The sequence below is a fragment of the Arvicanthis niloticus genome, chromosome 16 (assembly GCF_011762505.2).
Source record: "Arvicanthis niloticus isolate mArvNil1 chromosome 16, mArvNil1.pat.X, whole genome shotgun sequence".
NCBI lineage: Eukaryota > Metazoa > Chordata > Mammalia > Rodentia > Muridae > Arvicanthis > Arvicanthis niloticus.
The window spans coordinates 36,279,082-36,293,687 of record NC_047673.1 but is presented as its reverse complement, the minus strand read 5'-3'; the positions used below and the strand labels follow the sequence as shown (position 1 = coordinate 36,293,687).

The 14,606-nt window shown below is 42.1% G+C and overlaps 1 protein-coding gene across 1 annotated transcript in view; it reads left to right on the top strand.

The window, feature by feature from the left end:
• The window catches only part of Snx25 (sorting nexin 25), a 104,124-nt gene that overhangs the window by 57,300 nt on the left and 32,218 nt on the right, over positions 1-14,606 (top strand). The window contains exon 6 of the mRNA XM_034520954.2: positions 6,549-6,619. Coding sequence (XP_034376845.1) covers positions 6,549-6,619 — 71 coding nt within the window. The remainder of the gene's footprint in view (positions 1-6,548; positions 6,620-14,606) is intronic.

Genomic DNA, 14,606 nt, shown 5'->3' with positions numbered 1-14,606 from the left:
AATTGCTACATCTAATTGTATATTACTAATGACACAAAATTGGAATATTTAAATATGGCATCTTCCATGAATATTAACTTCCAGATTATGTATATGTGTACAGGGGAGAAGGGGGCATTTACATAAACTTTTATTCATGTGTATTTGTGTATGTCTGTATGCATGTGTGTATATGAATGGATCACAGATCTGAACACAATGTTGGAACTGCAGTTACAGGGGGGTGTAAACTGCCAGACATGGATGCTGGGAACCAAACTCAGCTCTTCTGTAAGCACTGTTAATCACTGAGCCATCTCTCTAGTCCTAAAATTAGCCTTAATTTTTTTTTTTTAAAAAGAACCTCTGATTTAGTATGTCTTGTAAAGCCTGAGAAAACCAAGAAAGCACTGAGTAGGAAGAAGGTTTGCAAGATGTGAGCTGAGGGTGACAGAGTGTGTGCTGTGCATTCCTCATCTTCTTTAGTGAACATACGTCCTTCTAGAAAAAGTAAGGATTGGCTCGCATTGAGAAAATGAAGCCTGTCCAGCCATTTATCAGATGCTAGAGCCATCTACCAAGGTGACAGCAGAATTTCTCAATTGCACACACTGCAGCTATAAATATTATGATGCCCACTTCTTGAGTTTTCTTAATCACTGGGATTTTTTTCTTTAAAGTTCAGACTATCAGAAACGTGATTGGATTGTATCAGCAGGAAGGCATGCCCTGGTTTTGACTGGGGTCCAGGTCAGGTTTGTATACAAAAGCACCCTCAATTTATAACTGAGATGCAGAGCTTCAGCTAAGGGGTATCTGCACCTAACAGACTGTATCTAGCTTTCCTTACTGTACAGGACTGAGCTCTTTCCCAGGCCTTCCACAGATCTTTGGGCATGCTTTCTCTAGCCTAGTGTGGTTAGAGACCCCAGTGTCTAAGCCTGATTCTCTTAAACGTGGGGTTAGAGAGTCTGAGGCATCAGAACTAAGTACCCCTTTAAATAGGAAAAGGTATGGGTACATTAAAGGTCTTATATAGCTCTTACTCAGAGCATCAGTTTACCTGAATGAAATCATCATGAGTTTTTTCTCATATGTTTTAACTGGAATCCCTCAAGCATGGCTTTCCTAGTTTTTGGCAATTCTGAAAACATCTCTTTTAAAATGTTTTGATTTTCTTAAATATTTGTCTGTGTTATTCTATTCATCTTTGCTAATTTTATTTATTATTTAAATATTTACTTACTTGTTTTTGAGATAGGTTCTCACTGAATGGCTTAGAACACACTATGTAGATGAGGCTGACCTAAAACTCACAGAGATCCACCTGTCTCTGCCCCCCAAGTGCTGGGATTAAAGGTGTGTGCCACCATACCTGGCTATATCCTTGGTAGTTTTAATATAAAATAGTATTTCAAACTATTTACCAAACTATATATTCCAAGGTAAGATTTGTTCCATCTTCTATTGCCCCAAAACTTTTCACATGGGTATGCCCAGAAAACTCAAAACTAATAATTCTTTAAAGTCTTTGGAAAGTGGGCTTAATAAATGAAGTATGCACACACACACACACACACACACACACACACACACACACACACACACAATCTCACATACACTCACATACATACACACTCACAGATTCACACTCATACACACACATGTGCACTCACATACACACACTCACACTCATATACATACACACACTCACACACTCACAGACTCACAGAGGGGGTGAGAAGTGGGAGTGGGGAGAGAAACAGAAACAGAGAGGGACAGTCTGATTAGATTTCATTTGATGTGTAGGCAACTTTAAAGTCAACTTTCTAAGTCTCCAGACCTTCTGCGAGCAGTAGTTAGTAGAAGTGTGATAATCTTTATGTTGCTTGAAGCTCACTGTGTTTTAAGTGTTTCAGTTCAGGGGGAAGAGTTCATAAATACCAACCTACTCTAAGTCTATGTAGCCAGATTTAGTGCTTAAAATGAAAGAGAGGGGAGGTGGCTACTCAGAAGAGCAAATGGTGTGTCTCTGTGTGACAGAAGAGACTGTAGGAAGGGTAATGGCTGGAGCTGGGAAGTCGTTGAATTCAGGTTATGGTACTTGTCTTTAATTAAAGTTTTAAATTTTTTACTATGTGTATTTATTGTATGTGCATGTAAGAAAGATGTAAGAAATCCGACCGCTGTGCAGAATAGACCACTCCAGACCACGCGGTTCCAAGGGAGAGGAGGTTTATTCAGGGGAAAGGGCAAAGGTGGGGAGAGGAAGGTGGAAGAGATAAGAGAGAGAGAGAGAAGTAGAGGCCGGCCATGACCACGTGGAGAGAGAGGAAGGTGGGGGAGGGGACAGAGAGGCAGGAGGGTAAGAGAGAGAGTAAGTGAGTAAGAGAATAAGAGAGAGAGGAGGGGGCAAGCAGCCCCTTTTATAGTGAATCCCTCCCTGGCGGTTGCCAGGTAATTGTGGGGAGGAGCATACCTGGCTGTTGCCAGGTAACTGGGGAGGTGGAGTTTAGACAGAATACTAACAGTGCATGCATGCGCACATGTCCCAGGGCATCTGTAGAGGTCAGTGGACAACTTAGGGGAGTCAGTTCTTTCCCTCCACATGTGGGTCCTGGAGATCAAACTTAGGTTGTCAGGCTTGTTGGCATGGCAGCACCATTCATGACTCATTTCCTTCAAAGCATGAATCACTAAGAACAGCAAAAAAACAAATTGTTCAGAATATTAGGTATACCCACTAAATGTTAGAGACATTAAATATATTCTTAGTCTAGCCTATTAATATGTATTGAATACCTACTGTATGCTTAATACCAACCCAGGTACAAGAGGAGAACAGGCACAAGCCCCGGGCTTATAATTACATACAAAGAAAAATGTATCCTCTTTTCATAGACAGAGCCACAATATTGTATTGGGCTCAAAAATGAGCCCATTTTTAGACTTCCATGACCGGACACACAATGACTAGATGCCATTTTTATTTGTTTGTTCATAACACTCTGAGGAAGTGGAGTCTTTAAACCAGCAGTGTAAAATAGTAAATGAACAGGTCCTATTGTCAGGCAGAAGTGAGCTAGGATTTGGGAGAAGCCAGACTTTAATGTGCATTGTATGTTACATGGTAAGTAAGACATGAGGGAGGGCAAGAGGTATATTACCTCTAATTCAATAGATCTTCCTCCTGGAGATTGCCTTCTGGGAGGACACAGAGCAAGAGCCAGGAGAAACTAGTTGGAGAGTAGCACAAAAGTTGACCTGGCTGGGATCTGTGTTTTTATTGAGGGCAAAGAGCAGCTGGGTTGGTGGGAGAACAGATCCTGGTCTGCTGGTAGAGGGAACGGCAGCTGTGGTGTGGCTTACCTGTGAGGACATCCTGAACGAGGAAGGGCAGGGTGAAAGTGAAAGGGGAAGGGTTCCACAGAGGTGCCCAGGTAGGTTTGGGTTGAGGAAGAGTGGACAGTTGAGCCAGTGCAGAGTGACCCGAGGTGAGGGGAAATGGGGTGACAGCCAGCAGAAGGAAGAATAGGAGCTCATTTAAAGATGCACAGAGGACAAGTCAGAAGGGCTTTGAGATGGATGCTTACTGACAGACTTGGTTTCTCAGAGACAGCAGGGGTCTCAGGCAGGGTGACACTAGTGCAGAAACAGACAAAAGCTTAGGATATCAGGAATAGGGTGAAGCAGAAGAGAGGAACCATTTAGAAAAGTTTTCAAATGACTCAGTTATACCATTTTAATACAGCTGCCCTCCTGTCATTCTGTTTGCATTGTAGCAATCAGATTCATTCACACAGTGTTATGGCTGCAGTTATAAATGCACCTATCATCTGCATTTTAAGAATTAAGGTCTTATAAACATTTATTTGCATGCATTTTTGAATTATAAATACTACTGGTTGAATGCTTTTCCTTGAGTCTGGTATATCCCCAGAGTGTCTTGAAGCAGAGACCAACCATATTGGTGTTCATTTGTGTGTGTCTGAAGCATAGGAAAAACAAATTTTGTTGAAAGCAGTTTTGATGATTTCTTCTTTTTTATATAGAACTCTCTACAATAAACTTGTAAATGATAGTTTAGGGTTTTTTTTTTTTTTTTTTTTTTTTTTTTTTTTTTTTAGCAGCTTGGGGGATCCAGTCTATTAAATTGTTTCCTTAAGTTACACTTGAGATTAGAAGCTGTGTGGATGGGCACTGAGGCTACTTCAGACATACAGATTGTAGCATTCGGGGAGGTGTTTGTAGGCACACTCTGGAGTTGTATGTTCCAGTAAACCTAAAATGCAGATTAAATACAGACCATGCTTAGGGAGTGGTAGACTCAGTCGTTCCAGGAATGTGGATGCTTCTTAAGCTATTTCCTCATCCTTTTAGCAACTTGCAGAACAAATTGCATAAGGAGCCATTTGTGCTTTGCTGTTATGTGGTGGAATGACAGCAATTCCACCAGAAAACTATTATTTGTAATGTTCCTAGCAAGGCTTCAACTTGGAAAACAGCCTGAATATATAATCAGCCTAGAGATATTTTCTATGTGTATGGAGTTCTCAAAGAGTCTTCTAGTTAAGATGACATTTGGCCATGAGGCAGGTTCATGCACAGTGATTTATAGTTAGCTTTTTATGTTTTTTGCCTGCCTCCCCCAACACCAATGTAGGAAACACCCTGAGATAGTTAGTGTGGGGCTGATTTGGTGGCTTAAGGATGTCACTGGAGACTTAAGCTCCACATCTCTCCTTTTGCATGTGGCTTTTTGGTCCCTGAAGGATGGAGGTGCCATGTGTCCCTATGTCCAATTGCATCTTGGCTTCACACAGAACTGAATAGAGAGACAAAGATAAAATGTACCAGGGGCTGCTCTGTGAATCTGTCCACTGAGAATGCTTTTCTGGAATTCCCTCCCTTTCCAACATTTTTGTTAGTCTCCTCTATTTGAATGCCATCAGTGCTCATCCCTAACTGCTCGGGCACTTTGGGCTAAGGATATTGCTTTCCCTGATAGAACTGTGGTAGCTTCAGTGTCTGCCACAGTCTAGAGGTGACAGTGTGTCAGTGCTAATAACAGCTTGCCTTTGCCATGGTGAACGTCAGACATCAATCAGTATTTATATTGTGTAGCCAAAGAAATAAAAAAGGTGCAAATTTGTAAGGAATCTGTAAAGAGCTTTATTTTGATGAATGTGTGTGTTCCTCTGATTTTGGTCAAAAAGCTGAAGAACATTATATGATTTTTACTCTAAAAGCCAGCCAGTGGTTTGATGTTTGTTTGATGTAAAATGGGCCTATGAGTGTCATGCATGTGCTCTGTCACTGAGCATTGTCACCAGTCCTCTTGTCTGTTTTCATTTTGAGGCAGGGTCTCACCAAATTTTCCAGGCTGGCCCACTATTCACCTTATAGTCCAAGCTAGCCTCAAACATGTGATCCTCCCAGATGCTAGTAACTGCATTGCCAGGCTTGGGCAGAGTTAGTATTTAAAGTAAGAACTAAGCTAAATAGCATTATTGTGGGAAATCTCCAAACAAAATTGTAAATAGAGGATATGAAGCTCAAGACAGTTCAGTTTGGTTAAGGAAGTACCTAGTAACCACTGAGTGGTTCTCAAGAACTTAATTTCTAAGCCAGATGTGGTGGTTCACACTTTTAATCCTATTACTCAGGAGGTAGAGGACAGTGGCTCTCTATGAGTTGAAGGCCGGTCTGGTCTACATAATGAGTTCCAGGATAGCCAGGACTACATAGTGAGACCTTGTTAAACAAGAAAGGAGAAACAAGAAAAAAGATGAAGATGAAGAAGTAGTAGTAGAAGAACAACAACAAAAAAAATTAAAGCCATAACAATGACTTTATTTCTAAAACAACAACAATGCCAATAAAAAACAATGACTTTATTTCTAAAACCAAATTAAATATATTCAAAATAGTCACAACCATAGGCTTGCGCCTGTCACCTAACATGGAAACATTTTTTTTATTTTCCCTACGTGAGGTCCTCTCACATGTATCCTGTGTTCTAAGCTAATGGCTCTTGGCTCTCCCACCGTTAGATGTACTGAGGCAGCTTCAGGAAAATATCCATGCCAGAGTTCCCCAGCAGATGTCCTGCCATTAAAGGTCTGGAGGAGTCTTCTGAGAAGTAATGAAGAGATACAGCCAGACAGTGGCAGCAGGGCTGGAGGGTTAGAGCATCAGGAGCCCGTCTGCACTTAGAGAAGCCTCTCCCTCTTGGAAACTCCAGCTCGGTCAGGGCATCCAGAGGCTGCCAAGCATTGCGACTGTGGCTGGTACACACACACACACACACACACACACACACACACACACACACACAATCTCATTCTATGTCAGAATAGAGTGACTCTTCCATTAGGGCCTCAGAAATGGTTAACATGTGCTATAGTACCTGATCTTTTATAGGTGCTCTGGCTGTTAGGATTGTTTTGGTGAATCTTGGGGCCTCATAGCCTCTATGCTGTTTGTTTAGCATAAACAGAGTCTAAAGGTATCTCTGAAAATAGTATTTTCTTTCTATTGAACCTTTTCTTTCTCTCTTTTAAAATCAGGTATCAAATTGTAGTGGAAATAATCCAAGCAACTACAATTAGCAGCTTTCCCCAGCTGAAGAGGCACAAGGGTAAGAAGCAATTTGTTTTCTCCCAGTGTGTGTTTGAAAAGTCCTCAGTCAGCTCGAGTCAGTTCTTTGTCAAATATGGAACATTGTGCTGACATATTTTTAAAATGTAAATCATGGTCTAATACAGTGGTGCTCCATATGTAATTTTGGTACTGCTCTGAATATAATATCTGATATGCAGGATATCTGATATGCAACCCCTGTGAAAGGGTCGTTTAACCCTCAAAGAGATGTAGACTCATAGGTCTAATATTAAAGAGAGTAAAATTAATCTCATTGTGACAAATATCTGTACTTTGTTTGTGTGTATGTGTGTGTGTGTATGCATGTGTGTAGGTGCATATATGTGCATACACATGCTGAGGCTAGAGGACAGATTTGAGCATCATTCTGCACTCTCTGCCTTTCGGGGCAGGGTAAGGGTAGAAAGGGCTTTTACCTGTCCTGGAACTTACCAAGTATGCTAACTGGTGGGCCAGCATGGGCCCAGGACCCACCTGCCTTTGCTCTGATAGTGATGGGATTATAAGCCCACACCACCAGCCGTGATGTGTGTCCAGTGATCTCAGTAGGTTAGTGTTTTCTTGGTGCATGTAGTCTTGTCCATCAGGTAAGTGTTCGGATTGTTAAGATTCTTTCTCTTCTTGTACCTGTGTTTTAGGTTGTTGAAGAGCAGATATGTATGCTCCATCATTTTTCCTGTTTGTTTATCTTCATATGAAGTAGGTTCTTCCTGGGCTTAACCTGGGGAGGGATGGGTTAGGAGGATGGCTTTCAGCTCCTTATAGCTTGCCTGCTGCTTCCACATTTCCCCCTTCCTCCTTACGTATGTGAAGTTGGAGGACATGTTAATATCTACAGCACAGAATTTCTATACACAGGAAAACCTCATTTTCATCTGGAAGAATAAACGTCTAAAAAAATCCCCAGATCTGCTCAAATCCCTGCCAGGTAGGAGTGTGCTAAAAGAACAAATAAGTGTCATACTGTTGTCCCAGGTTTCCAGTTAGTGCAAAAGTCAAAAGAATCTTGGCTCAAGGACTTTAAAGCTCCCTCTAGTCACTTCCAGAAAGTAGGAGCTCTGTGCAAAGGATACAAGGAAGTGTAGATGAGGAAGTGCCCAGGTTCTTGACCTTGGCCCCTAAGGAAGACCTCACTACACAGCATGAAAGTCTTGCCGAATACCCCTCAGGGATAACAGTCCAGCAGTGAAGCAAGCCTCTCACAGAGCTAGGAGGAAGTCAAACACTAAAAAGCCACAATTATTTGAAGAAGTGGTGAGTGCTTTGGAGAGCAGTGTGTCTGTGTGGGGGATGAGTTGGGTGATAGGAGATGCAGCTAGAGCAGAAGCTGGTTTAGTCTTCAACGGTAGCACAAAAGCCCTCAGGGTGAACTGTGGGCATTGACCAGGGACTTGAGAGTGCCCTCTGAACAGAGGGCAAGAGTAACCCTTAAGGCTGAAGCTCGGAGGTCTGTTTGAGGAAGATGCTGTAGATCAAAAGAGACAGGCTGCAGGAAAACAGCCAGGCATGAGCTTCCAAAGGTTCAGTCACCATCACGAAGGGCCTTGCTGGTGCTGGAGAGACTTGGCCTTTACTCTGAAAGAGGAAGAAGCCTTGCCTTTGAAACCTGTGATAATGGAACCTGTAAGGACATCGGTTGTGTTCCCTATTGTCATTGTTCCTGCAGGGAGGGTGCTTCACTCCTAGACAGCTTGACAGACATTTTAAAGAATGTGATAGATGTGGTCTTTCTCATCACACTCATCTTTTCTGTGAATTCCTGTTGCTGTAAGTTGAGTCGAGAAAACATTCTCTCGTTGGGTTATTGTACTTCCAAGTTATACTGTTGACAGCAGCATGATGAAGTCTCTCCCCATTTGCTCCATGCCATCCTAGTTGGAAATAAGCTTTTGTCCACAGTATCCATGTTTTATATGTTAACTACCTGCTAGTTACTTAGTGGCTGCCTTAGCTACTTAATACTTACATTGACTATGCACTTGTTCATGTAACTGTTTTTTTAAAGAAAAGATGATCTATTTTTAGCTCAGAAGACCAAAAGTCAGTGCAGTGAAACATAAATCTTCAGATATGGGAAATTTGAATTCTTTCTTGGAGCTTTTTTTTTTAATTTTAATTTTATTATTATACTTATTCACTTTACTTCTCCCATTGAGGCCATACAAGGCAGCCCAACTCTTACTTAAAAATGGATCCCAGGCACAAGAGTAACAATGATGGCAGTTTTATTACAATGTTTTGTTTTAATGTATCTAGTTCACTATTGAAGTTGATGTCTTTCTTTGCCTAGCATTTAAATTAAGTCCTATAATTGTTTGGAATATAAAGACAAAAGAAATATATATGTTTTGGTACTGTGTGAGTCTTCAGAAATCCACTGGGGTGTTAGAAGATACTCATCACAGATAAAGAGAGGCTGTTGTAGGTGGCCAACTGCTCCCTATGTTTTACATCGTCCTTCTTTAGTTCTTGTTTTCCTTTCTTGTCTAAATCTCCTGTTATTATAATCAATCATAGTGGATTAGAGCCCACCTTGATGTTGTGTGGTGCCTTAATTCAGAGGGAACAACAAACTGTAAATTTACCTTCAAAAATTAAAAACGTAGTGTGGCAAAAAGAAATGAAAAGAAGCAAGCCATGGACATGCACACTTTTAATCCCAGACTCTGAAGGCAGAGGTAGGTGGATCTTCATGAGCTTGAGGTCAACCTGATCTATGTTGAGAGTTCTAAGCTAGTCAGGGATACATAGGAAGACTCTGCCTCAAAGAGATGGAGGGGGGTGAAGGGAGGGGAGGAAGAAAAGGAGAAAGAAGAAGAAAAGAGGAGGAGGATGAGAAGGAGGAGGAGGAAGAAGAGGAAGAGGAAGAGAAGGAGGAAGGGAGGAGAAGGAGGAGGAGAAGGAAGAAGAAGAGAAGAAGGAGGAAGAGGAAGAGGAGGAGAAAGAGAAGGAGAAGAAAAGAGAATTCAGAATAAAAGACAAAGGTTCAGTGGTTCTATGTCTGAGAAGAAGCTTGTATGCCCAGCATTCACAAACCTCTTACAGAATAGTCATCAAAACACAAATAACCCAACAGAAAAATATGCGCAGTATTTTAGTGAGTTTTTCTACAAAGACATTCCAATGGCCAAGAGGCTTATGAAAGGAGTATCATTATACAGGAGGGAAATGCTGATCAACGCTAGCATGAGATTCCCTGCATTCCTCCTGCAGTGACTAAAATGACACAAGACAGACACAGACACATCGGTGAGGTTGTACAGACTGGTCCTCAAGCAGTCCCTCTGCACATGGAAAGTGAGACACAGACACATTAGTGAGGTCGTACAGACTGGTCCTCAAGCAGTCCCTCTGCACATGGAAAGTGAGGACAGTTGGCAGTTTCTAGAAGATTTCATGATAGGATTACCCTGTGACCTAGGTTTTCCATTCCTAGATGTACACTGGAGGAAAGTGAGCTTATATCCTCACAAAAATGTCTATATTAATATCCACAGTACCATTATTTTAAACACATAAAAACCAGAAATAACTTGTGTGGCCAGCAACAGGAGATAAAGTGTAGTATTTCATATAAGTGAATATTATTCAGCAGTGAATAGTAATGAGCTTTGAAGGTATATTGTAAAAGAAGCCAAATGTAAAAGGCCCCACATTATATGATTCTGTTTACCTGGGATGTGCACAACAAGCCAATCTGAGGACGGTTGAACAGTAGAATCATAGTTTCCTAGGGAGTGGCTTGAGATGCATGAAATTGGAGGGGTGCATAGAAAACATTCCACGTTATGTCAGTTGCACCTGAATTTATATTTTAAATAACCATTCAGTTGCATATAATTAAAATAAATGGGGGAAATGAATCATGTATGAATTATGATTCAATAAAGCTATATTAGAAATCGAGTGAGTGTAGCCTGAAGCTTCCTAGTGAAGCTGTCTTCAACAGGGCTGGCCTATTCTGTAGAGGGCACTAAGGGAAGGTAGGAATTTCTAGTCCCAGTCCTTATTCAGCGACTGAGCACTAAGTATGTAGGAGTGGCTAGCAGAGCCGTGTCTCATGACAGCTCTTGGTTCAAGAGTTTCTCCTTCAAGTTTTAGTCTGTGTTCTGACTTCATTGGCCTGTTTTGTCCAGCTGGGCTTTTAAGCAGAGGTTCTTCTTGAACTTGAGGGCTGTGTGTTTCAACTTAATCAGAACTGGCTTGATTATATTGAGGTGAGAGTTCAGCAATTGATCTCCCAAGCCAGGGGAGCTTCGTGGCTCACGTGGGAGTTGGAGCAAGGAGTCTCCTGAAGGCAGGCAGAGCCCTAGAGCCTTACAGGCTAGTGAGACCCTTCTAGCCCTTCAGTAGGGATGAGTGCCTAGATACAAGAATGTATCAGCTAGGCCTTAGAGGAGAGGCCTGTGATAGAACTCATGTTTGGTTTACAAGCACGAAAATTACATTGTGTGTGATGAGAAAGATGTCATTACAGCAAACTTATAAATGTGAACAGTTTGTTTCTGGTTTATTTTACTAGCAAACTTTCTTCCCCCAGACTTTATTCACTCAAGTAATGGATACATATATACTGTTTGGATTTTCCCCATTGCTTACCTTAAACGGTTGGTCTTAGAACTGGAGGAGGATGGCAAGCTCTGGCCAATTTCCAGGAACTGTCTCCAGTATTCATATTCTTTGCCTGTTGGGGAGTGCTGGACATTGTTGACTGCTTGTGCAGTTCTCTTCAGAAGTCATGGTGGTGTAAAAATCTGTACAAATCTTGTGATGTCACTCAAACTATATCAAACGCTCTGTTGTCTTCTCCTTGTCTTGATGTAAGCATCCTGTCCCATGTGCCTTCTGACCCACCGCCACATGCCAGCCACATGGATGTTCTTGCTCCTGAGCTCACCTTGTCCTACCTAAGCAGTATTTATACCATTTCTTTCTCATCTGCTGCTGTCTTACTCCATCACCCTGTCATCGTATCTGTTATACTTAATATCTAATCTCTGAGCTTCATGCAATGTCAAATGATTCTGGGTAGTTAGGAGAGCCCTTGAGATCTAAGATGCTTGATATCAGCAGAGAATGCCCAGGGATCACTAGAAATGAGTCTTCCTTTACTCAGAAAATATTTCTTGAGTGCTATTTTGTATTAGGAACAGCAGTGCAATGAATAAAACTGTCCCTGAAATAAAGGAGGTCATAGTCTAATAATAAATGCAGCAATACTTACACATTCACCGATGTGTAGAATGCTCAATCTGGAACAGAGGTTAAAAAAATAATGTCCGTAAAGACTAATACTGAGTGGAGTCATAAAGTTTGAGCATCTGTCAGTCCCATTGGGTCGTATAGGGTCATTATAATAGATGGTTCCACATGCACATGGTCAAAGGGAGTAATGAAATAGCCTTGGTGTTTAGTCTGTGTCAAGTGAACACTATGTGGTGCTTGGTGTGCAATGGAGAGGCAAGGCTTGATAAGTAGACAAGAGCAGGACCCCAAATGCCTTGACACCATCCTAGTAAGTTTGGGCTTCATCCTGTAGAGCCATAGTTTCAAATGACAGTTTATATCCCACGTTCACCAGGAGGACTTTGTGATACTCAGGTGACTTGACCCTACTCTAGAATTCCTGGCCCTGCAGACCTGTCTGAGTCACAGGAGTCAGCATGCTCCTACATCTCTCAGTTGCTGCTGCTGCTGCTGCTACCTACACCTCACAATGCATCGCTGTGGAGAGAACAGAGGAATCTGCACATTTGGGTCTGCAGCTTAGTGCCTAGCTAGCACTTAGCTTTCTATTTATGTTTAGCAATATCAGCCAAAGTACTTGACAATATTTTTAGACTCTGAGGCCCAAATGTCAGTGTTCTAGTAGAGATGGGACACATACTACATCTTCCTGTGATTGGACAAATATGCCCAGTATTGTCAGGTGCTATTAGTAATTTTCCTTCTGCTGTTCTGAATACTGAGATGTTAATAATTACTTTGGTAATGAGTCACATGCATGTTGGAACACTAAACAGAAGGAAGCTCACCCAGCTTCACTACATGGGGCTTTCAGGGGAGGAAATGGCAGCTTCAGGCACCTAAGGGTGAGGCTCCACCAGGTCCGTGGGCTCCGTTGTCTCCACTGTGCAGTCTGTGGCTTTGCTGTTGACCTGCTCTTGGTTCTGCTTCTTTCACAGGTATAATCTCCACTACAGTGGAGTGACACTTGAGACTCTGACATCTTAGGTGGTGGGTTTAATAAGGTAACCCTGTTTGTTCTTTATTCAAAAAGAACATAGCAACTTCAAGTTGAAGAGGAAGGCAAATATTTTTGAGTTCTTGGCAGCTTTCATTTTTGGAGTTTGTGACAATTAGCTGCTGGGAAACACTGCTAACTTCATACTAGGAAGTCATCTTGAACCTAAGGCTAAATTCCTAAGTCAGTATGTTCATGTGTCTCAAACCCTCCAACAAGAGGACTTGCTAGTGGACTGGTTTCTCTCTCTCTCCTCTCTCTCTCTCTCTCTCTCTCTCTCTCTCTCTCTCTCTCTCTCTCTCTCTCTTCTCTCTCTCTCTCTCTCCTCTCTCTCTCTCTCTCTCTCTCTGTCTGTCTGTCTCTCCCCCTGTGTGTGTGTGTATTTAGAAGTGAACATTTTTATGAAGTGTTAGCGTTTACAAGTGTATGTTTATTTAGATACATCCACAAAGCATCTGGGATGTACTCGACTCACTTGAAGCGAGCTACATTAGCTTTATCTTCTCATAAAGAGGGAACTCCAAAATATTTTTCCTCTTTTTGAAGATTTCTGAGATAGTTGGTCCTCTGGTTAGTGCTGCTGTTATCCAACATAGGACAAGTTTGGAAACCATTTCTGAAATCAGATGATACTAGCTCCTCAGCTCACATCTGGGCAAACATGCACATCTGTGGCCTGTATGGGCACCTGTAGACCTGTACTCTGTCTGTGACCGTAGGTGATAGGAAGCTGCTTCTCTGCTGACAGTGAGTGTGTTTTATGATACTCTGCCTGACTTTTAAATACTGATGTGTTCAGCCTACCTTGGTACTATTTTGTGCATTGCATGTAGTGACTAAGTGGGACTCAAAGGAAGTTGTGATTATGTTGGGGAGGTGATGGTCTCCAGGAAAGATGCACAGAAACCTTACTTAGACTACACTTTGAGAGAAATCAAATATAGTCCCTAACCAAATGCATTATTATTCATTTCCAGAGCGTGTTCTAACTCCTAAAGTATAGTTGCCATACCCCAGGGTTACTTTTGTGTTTTAAATTCAGTGGTCACCTCTGTCCTAGACTCCTCAAGTACTTCTTGCATTGGTGAGTGAACTGTGTCAAGTGTGGTTGAAAGGCCAATTTCAGTATGGCTGACGTTCTGATGAGTACTGGCGCTTTCTCTAGAACTCCAGCTCTGGAGAAATGGGGATCTACACTACTGTCCTCCTGTTTGTACAGCAAGTGCTTTCACCACTGAGCCGCCCTCCTGTTGTCTGACTGTACCCTGCCTGTACTGACAGTGTGTCTCCAGCACTTACAGTAGTACCGGCAGATCCCTAACACAGATGTATGGGCAACATTCAGATATGGACAGAGGACAGGGCTGGGGAGAAGGCTCGGTGGTTAAAGTGCTTGCTGCACAAACAAAGGTTGGCATTTGGATCCTCAGAATCCATGTACGTGCCAGGCTGGTGCGTTGGCCCACTGTATTCCATCCCTGGAATTTGAAAACTGGGGGTCCCTGGAGCAAGCTTGCTCTTGAAACACTGCCTCAAAGAGAAAGGTAGAAGAGTGACCCTGGAAGATTCCTAACATCAGTGTTGGGCCTCCACACACACGTGTGTGCAAATGTGTGCATACACACATGCACTGGAAAGAAGAAAGTAATAGCATATTAACAAGCCCTTGGCCACATTCTGCCTGGTTGTCTTTTGCTACATGATTTTCTACCCCAACTTA